This window comes from Parasteatoda tepidariorum, chromosome 7 (genome assembly GCF_043381705.1).
Source record: "Parasteatoda tepidariorum isolate YZ-2023 chromosome 7, CAS_Ptep_4.0, whole genome shotgun sequence".
Lineage (NCBI taxonomy): Eukaryota > Metazoa > Arthropoda > Arachnida > Araneae > Theridiidae > Parasteatoda > Parasteatoda tepidariorum.
The window spans coordinates 8,788,291-8,799,531 of NC_092210.1; the positions used below are offsets into that span (position 1 = coordinate 8,788,291).

The following is an 11,241-nucleotide window of genomic DNA, read 5'->3' on the forward strand; positions in this document are numbered from 1 at the left end:
CGGGAATACGAATCGCTTCATAGGTTTTTAAAAAGGCGTAAATACGAAGCACAACGTACAATATTCAAATCGCGTGAATAAGAATCTCAACACGCAAATATGAAAAGCTATGTTTGATATTAAAATCGTGTGAATAAGAATCGAGATATTGGCAGACTCCAGGCTTGGGACCTCTAAATGGCTTGTCAGAAACAGCGTCGTTTGAACTACAAAAATCGGATCTATCTGGAGGGCGGGTAAAAAATTCGGAAAATCTTATCTGCTGCGAGTAAAAGGGGAGAAAATAGCTAAAATAAGTAAAAATGAGAAAGGATTGGTAGCTATGTAGTTTGAATTTTGTGTTTCTCTTTGAAAATGGGTGAGTTTTCTGAAAAAGCGGAATACTTATAAAAAAAAAAGTGAAATTTTTAGAAAAATCTGAATTTGATAAAAAAGCTGAAATTCAAGAGATAAAAGTGAAAAAAACGGAAATCAGCTAAAAAGCGGAAAAATCTCATCCCTGAAATAAGATAAAATGTAAAAAATAAATAAAATGTTTCTTAGGCGGCCTTGTGGTTAAAAACCAGTATGTTATTTAATTGTGAGTGTTTGACAATTTATAAAACCTGAATTTCATTTAAAATATTTTATAAAGTGAAATATAATTTAATATTGGCAGCATAAACTGGAAATTATCTGTACTGATTAAGTTGTGATCATTTGACTAGATGTTAAATTAAACCTTATATCAATCATGAATGTTTGACCTAGGGTTCAAATCTGTGCCGTCTAACTTCAAGCAAAAAATTTTTTTAACATTTGCTTTATCTGTTATATGTAATATTTTGTGTTTAGGGCATAAATACCTTCAATCTATCACTAAATTAGAAATTTATAAAAAAAACTACATACTAAAATCCAATATGGTGTGATACTTAAAGGGGATAAGTTGCACTTTCTTTCCACTTTTTATCTGCGCACTTAATTACTATATTCTAATTTTAAAACTGAGAAAAAATATCTGGAGTATAAAGTTAACAAAATAAGTATTAACTGAGAGAAAATTAAAAATTATTATCAATTATTAATAAGTTGCGATTTCATACATGTCCCAGCTAGAAGGTTTGCAATTTCTTCAACTGCAGGCATATCTTGAATAGCATTATTAATATTCTGCCGTACAACAAGGGTATTTTTCTGCCAATCCCGAGGACATATTCTTCTGCTAATAAGCCAATCTGCAAATGAAATACAAGTTTAAGACACGTGTTTGATGACAAATTAAACAGATAGGAGAAAGTCAAAACTAAATATTAAAATTAAAGTTATGACAAAAATAACAAATTATTTCAAAATAAAACTATGAACAAATTATAACTAACCAAGAAGTTTATTCAGATGTATATCTATAGGGATGTTCTGCTCATTCTGAAAAAAAAATTATAATGATCAATCAATAAATAATATACCATTAACAGTTGTCATATCTAATTTTACACATCGTACATAAAGGTAAAGTAATTTCATAAGAAAAAAGATACAGAATGACAATTTAAGAGTTTATTTGAATTCCCAGTTCATAAAACATCTTTTTAAATTGGAACACACTTTTAATAATTATTCAGAACAAAAATAAAAAAAATTCTATAATTACAATTAACATTTTAAGAAATGACAAATGAAATTTTGAAAATATTAAATTTTTTTGGATTAAAAAACGAGACTAAATTTTGCTGAAACCTCGTTTCTGGTCACAAGAGTAATTATTTTTTTTCTCCATTAAAGCTGTTTCCCAAAGGCCCTGTAGTCACATAAAATGCCTTTTTGAAAATAATATGCTATTTGCGTAACTAATGTGAATTTGCAACAGTAACTCACAGCTGAAATTCAAGTTTAGCCTATCTTTAGCCAACGCTCTCTCAATGTTTAATCTGAAAATGGAGTAAAAAGTCATTATGGAGAAAAGCCACAACTTTGATAAATAAAAAGCATTTGTGGTCAAATTTTTTAATATTTTGAAACTTACTCCAATGTTACATTATCTGGGCTCATAAAAATTTGCAAAAACTGAGAATAAATCAATGATTTTGATAATTTTCATCTAGGTGGAAAGATGTCCCCAAATTGGCGATTTTCAAAAACAAGTTGAATAACTTTGGGAGATTTCTGTATCCTGATATTCAGAAAAATTGCCTAGTCTTGGCAACTTCCGGACAGCAGCATGCGAGAAACTAAAAAAAAAACATCACAGAAAGGGACCAACTCGAAATGTATAACTCGTAGCCACCCCCGGGAAAACATCTACATGTTTTCTTAAAAAAATTTGCAAGTTTAAAATCTTTTTGGCACCTTGGAGATTGTCGTTGGGGCAATAGATCAGGATATGAAAATATCCCGAATAACTTTTAGAACATTTTAGTTATTTGTTGTTCTTAAGCCCAGATAATTATCTAAGGCAAGATTTCATATACATGTTAAAATTATAGCTTTGATCAGGTTAGGCATTTAAACTTTGGCGTTTTTATTTTCCTTGGTGAAAGAACTTCGAAAAAACTTGTTAAAGTAAATTTTACATCTTTTGTCAGTTGTTATGCGATTAGTTCTAGGTTTATTTTCATATATATTAGGGGAGTAAGCTCCAGATTTTTAAAATATAAAAATTTTTGCTTAATTGCTTTAAAATGTCATTTAGGGAAAAGGACCCATATGACACAAGTTGACTATTGAAGCAATATTTTATACTTCAACCATAAAAATATGCTTTAATTTGGTAAAACGGGTTTCACGTTTAGCTATAAGAAATGAAACATCGCAAATAAAATACCAAATGAATAAAAAAACTGAGAAGTTTAAATCATAAAAGAGGAAATTAGCTTGAAAATGAAAAATCATTTCTTTTTACCATCTTTTCAAATTTGATTTCGTTTTTATCTCGACAAATGTGAGTAAAACTACTGGAATAAATAACTTTTTTTAAATAGGTACTAAAAGTAAAAGCACATCATTTTAATGTCAGAATTCGTCTGTTCGAAGTTTAGTTTCTTAAATTTGTAGACGTTTTCATTTATTTACTAATTTTTGATTAACGGTTACCGTTAATCAAATGTATGATTGAGGAAAATTATTAAATAATATTGGTGGCAATATATATCATATATGAAAGTTAAAGTGAAAGAAAACTATTTGAAAGGTACGAAATGATGATCTTTCAGTACGGAATAAACTAGGGAATTTCATACATCAGTATTCTAACACAAAATAATGAATCAAACTGAAAAACCCCGTTCAACGGAATTTCCCAGTTCTGTTATCAAATTAAAACATGTTCCGAGAATTTGTTTATTTATTACACATTAGTTTCTGTATTAAATTTTCTGCTAAATATTTTTTTTAAAATCTTAATTTATTCCACTGGTAAGATCAAACACAGATTCGCTTGCAAAATAGAAATTAAGACTTTATTCAAAATGGAANTTTGTGAAAATTTAAAATTATATTAGAAAATCAACACAAAAATATGGAATGGATTTCTCGTTTCTTACGGAATACAAAAATAAAATTAAAAAACAACGTATTTTGTGTTTCCTAAAGTTGGTTTTGTGAAGGTTCTGCTAAGCGGTAGTAAATTTCACCTGGACAGCTTCTTAATTTATTCCACTGGTAAGATCAAACACAGATTCGCTTGCAAAATAGAAATTAAGACTTTATTCAAAATGGAAATTGTGACTTAAACTTACTTTGGAAATGGAGATTTATAAATTTCTGACAATTTATTTTACCAAGGCTAAACTCGATCTGCCGTCACACGCTGGCGCTGCTAGGGTCAGAGGCAGATCGAGTTTAGCCTTGATTTTACTGATTATTTCATAGTTATGAATTTATTTTGGGGTTATGAGTAATTTTGAGGCTCATTATTGTTTTATTAGGAATGTTTACTAGTGGATAATATATTTTGAGCATTTTATTTTAATATTGAATGTCTGCCAGTTTCTTCTTTGATTTTAAATAGTTTAAATGAACACTAAAAATTTCACTAATTATTTTCAGAAAACCACTAAACAAAAAAATAGCTGAAATATTACAGAAAACTATAATAAAAGTATTATTGAACACCCTTGAACAATAAATAGTTAACATATAATTAAGTACATTCTTCTTTAAATATAGTTTAAATTAAATTGTATTATATTTCAGTGTTGTTATCTGCCAGACCAACAACAATTGCTAAGGCTCCAAACAGATTTTAAATTTGTAATTTCAAAAAAAAAAAAAAACTTATGGAGGTTTGCCTGAAGGTGGGTTTGAGTTACAGGGCTGATTGTGCTCCGGAAAAAATCCGGACTTTTCGCTAACAGTGGTCCGGAGACCGAAGGTTCAGGCGTTTAAAAAAATCATTGATCACAGAAGTTTCTGGAAATCAAATTTTCAAAGGTAGAACTTTAAAACACTGTTTATTTTATTTGTTTGTAAGGGAGAGCCAGAGATATACTTCATAAGCTTATATTCATGATTAATATTCATTTTTTATCAGTAAATAGTTGTTATAATCATAAACTCAAGAAAGATTTCATTGATTTTGATTTGTTCATTTGCGTCGCACTAGAGCTGCACAATGGGCTATTGGGGACGGTCTGGGAAACATCCCTGAGGATGATCCGAAGACATGCCATCACAATTTTGATCCCTCAGAGGGGATTACACCCCCACTTCGGTAGCCCGACAACCTGCACGCGAAGTCTAGCATTTTATGGTAGAACAGTTTAATGAGGACCAATACCGCACACCCTCGGTCCCTACGCACCACCCGCACACTGACCGCAGCCAGTGATGCTTGACTTCGGTGATCTGCAGGGAAGCGTGTCTTTAAACTCAAGAAAGAAAGACATATTTGTAAATTTTAATTACTTCTCCAGGTCATCATCTATTATTAAATAAAATGNGGCAACTTCCGGGCAGCGGCAAGTGAGAAACTAAAAAAAACATCACAGAAAGGGACCAACTCAAAATGTATAACTCGTAGCCACCTCCGGGCAAACATCTACATGTTTTTTCAAAAACATTTGCAAGTTTAAAATCTTTTTGGCACCTTGGCGATTGTCTTTGGAGCAAGTCCAGATAATTCTCACAGGCAAGATGGCATATACATATTAAAATTATAGCTTTGATCAGGTTAGGCATTTAAACGTCAGCGTTTTTATCTTCTTTGATGAAAGAACTTTAAAAAAGCTTGTTAAAGTAAATTTTAAAATTTTTGTTAGTCGTTGTGCGATTGGTTCTGGGTTTATTTTCATCATATTAGGGGAGTAAGCTCCATATTCTTAAAAGATAAAAATTTCTGCTTAATTGTTTTAAAATGTCATTTAGGTAAAAGGACACATATATGACACAATTTGATTATTGAAGCAATATTTTTTAAGCAATATTTACCATAAAAATATGCTTTAATTTGGTAAAACGGGTTTCACGTTTAACTATATGAAATGAAACATTGCAAATTCATTATTTTAAAATACTCAGTAAAACACCAAATGAATAAAAAAACTGAAAAGTTTAAATCATAAAAGAGGAAATTAGCTTGAAAATGAAAAATCGTTTCTTTTTACCATCTTTTCAAATTTGATTTCGTTTTTCTCTTTACAATTGTGCGTAAAACTACTGGAATAAATAACTTTTTTTAAATACTAAAAGTAAAAGCTCATCATTTTAATCTCAGAATTCGTCTGTTCGAAGTTTAGTTTCTTAAATTTGTAGACGTTTTCATTTATTTACTAATTTTTGATTAACGGTTACCGTTAATCAAATTTATGATTGAGGAAATTTATTAAATATTATTGGTGGCAATATATATCATGTATGAAAGTTGAAGTGAAGAAAGCTATTTGAAAGGAACGAAATAATGATCTTTCAGTACGGAATAAACTAGGGAATTTCATACATAAGTATTCTAACACGAAACAATGAAAAAAAATCGAAAAACCCGTTCAACGGAATTTCTCAGTTCTATTATTAAACTAAAATATGTTTGGAGAATTCGTTTATTTATTACACGTTAGTTTCTGTATTAAATTTTCTGCTAAATATTATTTTTTAAATCTTAATTTATTCCACTGGTAAGATCAAACACAGATTCACTTGCAAAATAGAAATTAAGATTTTATTCAAAACGGAAATTGTGACTTAAACTTACTTTGGAAGTGGAGACTTATAAATTTCTGACAATTTATTTTACAGATTATTTAATATAGTTTTGTTAGGAATGTTTACTCTATATTTTGAACATTTTCTTTTAATATTGAATATCTGTCAGTTTCTTCTTTGATATTAAATAGTTTAAATGAACGCTAAAAATTCATTAATTATTTTCAGAAAACCACTAAACAAAAAAATAGCTAAAATATTACAGAAAACTATAATAAAAGTATTATAGAACACCCTTAAACAATAAATAGTTAACATATAATTAAGTACCTTCTTTTTTTAAATGTAGTTTAAATTAAATTGTATTATATTTCAGTGTCGTTATCTGCCGAGCCAACAATTGCTAAGACTCCAAACAGATTTTAAATTTGTAATTTCAAAAAAAAAAAACTTATGGAGGTTTGCCTGAAGGTGGCTTTGAGTTATACCCTTCGAGATAGTCAACTACGGTGAAGATGTCTTAGTCATTGCTGGCTTTTGTCCAGAAGTTGCTAATCATGATGAGGAAATCTTACCCAAAGCATACTTTTTTCCATATGTAATGCATAGTCAGGGGTCTGCCTAGGTTTTTCTGCGAGATACCTATTTTGTGAAATTTTAGATATAATTTGTGAAAATTTAAAATTATATTAGAAAATCAACACAAAAATATGGATCTCTCGTTTCTTACCGGATACAAAAACAAAATTTAAAAAAAAAACGAATTTTGTGTTTCCTATAGTTGAATTTGTGAAGGTACCGCTAAATGGTAGTAAATTTCACCTGGACAGACCCCTAATACTTTATTCATATGTGCATTTTTGTAATAGAGAAGGACTAATTAGAATACACGGGGGTATATGACAGAAATAGCAATTTTTTGGGGTAAATTTGTAGTCTTTTTTAAGCAAGTCATCATAGTTTTTAAAAATGTATTTCAAGAACTATGCTGTGGCATTGCACTTAGTACTACAGGTAACAACATGGAAATATACCTACACAATTATTTTTTGGATGTTTGTGAGTATGTTTCTTGAACTTTTATGTATTAATTAGAATGTCTCTGAATATATTTTTAAACATAGATATGCAATTGACTTGAATTTAACATATTTTTTAAAACTAAAAAAAATTATGCTTAGCTATTCGTTCAATTATTTCAACAATGTAGTTATTTTTTTTTTGTTTTTCAAAAATTATAACTGATGTAGTTAAAAAGTTCTGAACTGGTTTTATGATTATAAATAAAAGTTGTATTTCAAAAAAATTCTTTAGCTCTGAATAACTTAAAACTAGAAAGTTTTATTAATTTATTGAATCAACAAATTCTTTAATTTTAGTTTATTTATTGTTATAAGTAAGTTTGATTTTCAAGTTTTTATTTCATGTCATGATTCCATAATTAAGCTGCGCATATTTATAGAAAGTTACATATGAAAGAAAAAAAAAATGCTAGAACAAGAATGACCTTGGTCGAGCATTCTAGGGGAAATGATAGTAATTTAAATATTAAAAGTATTAGAAATATTAAGAATTTGGTGCATCTGTTATTTTGGGTACCAAATAGCCAAGCTTCCTCTTTAATGCATCAGTTGGTTATTTATTTGATCCGCTATACTTTTTATTAGATTTAATAATACCTCTCAATACTTTAAAACTTGATGACCATTACAACACCGGAATTTTCATCTGGTACCCAGGTATGGAATAAGTACCAAAAACTTAATTTATTACCTGTTTCTCCCAAGAATAATTTGAAATAACTACCTATATCTTGTATTTTTAGGTATAAATTGTTTGCTCAATGAACCTATCTGATAGCGATGGATTTAAATTTGTGTCTTATAAAAAAGGGAGGAAAGGAAGGACCTCAGTAGTAGCCTCTCATGGAAAAAGAGTTGATTCAAAGTGTAAGTAATTCTTCGTTACAAAGCAAAGTATAAGTAACTTTTCATTAAGGCGAAGTGTTAGTAATTTTTCATTACAAAGCATAAAAAGTTGAATTATAACTTCTGCTTTGTGAAAGGCAATAAAGTTACTATTAATCTTGTAAAAGCAAGCTTCACATTTAACCAACTGTACCACAGAAGGCTTCTTACAATTTTTTCTAAAGTTTTCGTTCAAATATAAAGAAAATAAGATGTTTCTCGACATATACTTACATGCTACATTTAGTTAAGATATTTTCTTAAATTTTTTTAATGGCATTACTAAAATGTTCACTAAATAAATTGCATAAAATAAATGCATACTTAAAAATGATTTTTTCTTTTCTTCTTTTAATAATTTATACAGTAGAGTGCAGATTATCCGAACTGCTCGGGACCGAACATGGTTCGGATAATTGGAAAACTGTTTAAAATCTAGTGTACATGATTATTATTTATGCACTAACTTCCCTTTGCACCTTTTGTTGGCTTAGGACTGGTAGTACTATCTAAAATAGCTTTGGTGTGTTTAAAAGTTTTTTTTTCTTCAATTTTTAATTAACTTTTTTTAAAACTTTTTTTCATTTTGAATTATTTTTATCATATTTCAGTTTTTTATAATTTTTTTTGTCAATTACCACATTTTTCATTATTTTCCATTGCAAAAAAAATCCAGCAAAGATTTCGTTTCAAAGAAGAGGCGTTTTTTTTTAGCAGCCATATATCCCTTATTCTTTTTAAATAAATCAACTGAACTGGATCAACATCATTTTGACGTTCTAGCCAATTCATTGCAATATCTCATGAAGTGCATGCTTCTATATGAGAAGGTCCCCTATCTTGAACTTGATCACTTACTTCTTCCTCTTCGTCTGTGGAGTTCCAATTTTCATTCAAAATTTCAGCAACAATTTCATCATTTTCATCCGAAAGATCTACTGGTTCAGAAGCTTCAGTTTTTCTGTTAAGAATTTTATTCCAAGCACTGTAATCACTAATCATTAAACATAAGTGACAACTACGCATTTCCCAATTATAAAACTTCAGCACTTATCTATTCATAAACTCCTTCTGCATTCCAACCATTGTAGACTATCAAAATGAAGCTCGCATTCTTGAAAGATAATTTTCAGTTGTAAAGGGGTAGGTAGGTTTAACTGTATCACCATACATGTATGTATGGCTGCTATAAGAAAACTGCTAAAAAAGTTGTAAATTAAATAAGGTCTTCGGATGTAGGGGATATTATTTATTCTTCTTAATTTAGAAAAATTGTCAAGAGGTTAAAAAGTATTCTAAACTTGAAAAAAAAAAGAAAAAAAAAACGAATTCAGACATAGTTCGGATAGTTGGACGTTCGGATAATAAGGGTTCGGATAATCGGCGCTCTACTGTATATAGAATTTAAACAATTGTTATCTATTTAAAATATGCTAATGTGCTTTGCTAAATAACAGATACATAATTGATTGATTAAAGTAACATAAATTTTTAAACTGTGCAATTGTTAGGAACGCTTTAGTAAGTATAATATTGTGTAGAGTTTTTTCAACATGTTTTAGTAAAAACAGCATTTTCCAAATCAATTTATAAATATGTCCATTAATTTATGTATAAATATACCCTTGGACAAACACTATTTTGTGTTGAACATTTTTAACCATAAAAATATTAAAAAAGCAAAAAGTAATTATATAAACTTTTATTAGTAATAGAGTTGGGCAAATGATTCAAATAAAATAAATTAATTGAAAAATAATATTGGATAAATAATTGGACGATTAATTTTTATACTTAATAGGTATAACTGATTTTAATTATGAATCAAAGAATCTTCAAATAAACACTTAACAAATTTGAATTAGCAGCATTAAGATGATTAATCAGACCATTTATTTAACTCGTATTTTGTATGCAAATCAATAAATTCAAGTGATTAATCATAGATATAAGATAATACGAAATAATAAACTAGTAGAACATAATATTAAATACTCTGATTTAGTAACTTTTTTTTTTCTGTTTAGGTATGTCCTCTAACTTGGAATCTTCTAGGCATTTTATCAAACTAGATCAAGAAAGAATCACAAGTCTTCAATTTGATCTAGAGAAATCTGAGTTTTTTAATGATCTTAAAAAATCATTGAGCAGTATTTTTACGAAGCAGACATTAAAAACAAAAGGAAGTGATCTCTCTGAAAGCATCAGTGCTATATCATTATCTGAAGCTGGAAAGGAACCTACTGATATCGTTTGCTATGGACTTGGTGCCTTCTCATCTTGCATGATAGCTCGGTATCAACTCGCTTTCTTGCTAGCTTTAAAAAGTTATCTTGAAATAAAAGCAGTAAGCCTTTACGATCCAATATTTAGTTGTGATGAGAAAGATTGCTTGATAAAACTAGGACTTGACGTTTTGAGCGTGAATGAGAAAGCTAAAAGATCTGTTAGTCAAAGAACTATTTTTTTCATGCCACATTGTGATTTACCATTGTATAACAATTTATTGTGGTCTAATTGGAATGTAAAACAAATGGTTAACATCATAATTATTGGGAACAGTTTTTCTAATTACAAGCGCTTACCTAATGCTCAGTTGGAAAAAAGAGGTGGTTATATTAACCGAGCTAATGAATTTGTCACCGAATTGAAGATGTCTAATAATTATGTATTTAAAGATGTATTCAATGACATGTCTATTCATTATTTTAAAGAGGAATCATTGTCTAAAGTGCCTGCTAAAACATGGCTAGATGTTTCTGAACCTGTTTATGAATTAGATGATTTAATAAATTACTCCTAGTACTATATGTTAGTTTTTATTATTTTGGGAAAACTATAAAGTAAGTATTTTATTTACGACGCACTAGAGCTCCACAATGGGTTATTGGTGACAGTCTGGGGAAAATCCTTGAGAATGAATCCGAAGACATCCCACTGCAATTTTGATCCTCTGCAGAGGGGATGGCTCCCCTGCCTTGGTAACCCAACAACCTGCACTCAAAGTCGAGCACTTTACGGTAGAACAGTTTAACGAGAACCGATATTCCGCACCCTTGCTCCCTATGCAGGCCGATCAAAGTGGTCACCCACCCGCTTACTGACCGCAGCTAGTGATGCCTGACTTCGGTGTTCTACTGGGAACCGTTCTACTGCG

At 29.5% G+C, this 11,241-nt stretch overlaps 2 protein-coding genes across 6 annotated transcripts in view; one reads left to right on the forward strand and one right to left on the reverse strand.

Moving 5' to 3' along the window:
- LOC107447287 (CDK5 regulatory subunit-associated protein 3) overlaps positions 1-5,744 on the reverse strand; it is a 24,883-nt gene extending 19,139 nt beyond the window's left edge. Inside the window, exons 1-3 of one of the 2 annotated variants that reach the window (XM_043048953.2) lie at positions 5,583-5,744; positions 1,362-1,407; positions 1,086-1,217 (exon numbers count right to left, since the gene is read on the reverse strand). In XM_043048953.2, the coding sequence (XP_042904887.1) occupies positions 1,086-1,217; positions 1,362-1,407; positions 5,583-5,585 (181 nt within the window). In that variant the 5' untranslated portion in view covers positions 5,586-5,744. Of the gene's footprint in view, positions 1-1,085; positions 1,218-1,361; positions 1,408-2,881; positions 3,076-5,582 lie in introns of those variants that run through there. The other variant, XM_043048952.2, reaches the window with a different exon arrangement.
- A 121-nt stretch (positions 5,745-5,865) lies between these two features.
- On the forward strand, positions 5,866-10,894 carry LOC107447284 (SRR1-like protein). 4 transcript variants are annotated; one of them, XM_043048955.2, is made up of 3 exons: positions 5,866-6,089; positions 7,943-8,066; positions 10,112-10,894. In XM_043048955.2, exons 2-3 carry the CDS (start codon positions 7,961-7,963, stop codon positions 10,885-10,887), a joined length of 882 nt encoding a protein of 293 aa, XP_042904889.1. In that variant the 5' UTR covers positions 5,866-6,089; positions 7,943-7,960; the 3' UTR covers positions 10,888-10,894. The 4 variants fall into 4 exon arrangements, with proteins under 4 accessions (XP_042904889.1, XP_071039131.1, XP_042904891.1 ...); XM_071183030.1 differs by having other exon boundaries at positions 5,891-7,176; XM_043048957.2 differs by having other exon boundaries at positions 5,904-6,027.
- The last annotated feature ends 347 nt before the right edge of the window (positions 10,895-11,241 follow it).

Excerpts from the sequence above, each read along its gene's own strand:
- LOC107447284 (XM_043048955.2), top strand. The coding sequence starts at position 7,961 with ATGAACCTATCTGATAGCGATGGATTTAAATTTGTGTCTTATAAAAAA. Across the intron at positions 8,067-10,111 it reads AAAAAGAGTTGATTCAAAGT|GTATGTCCTCTAACTTGGAA; the intron begins GTAAGTAATTCT and ends TTTTCTGTTTAG.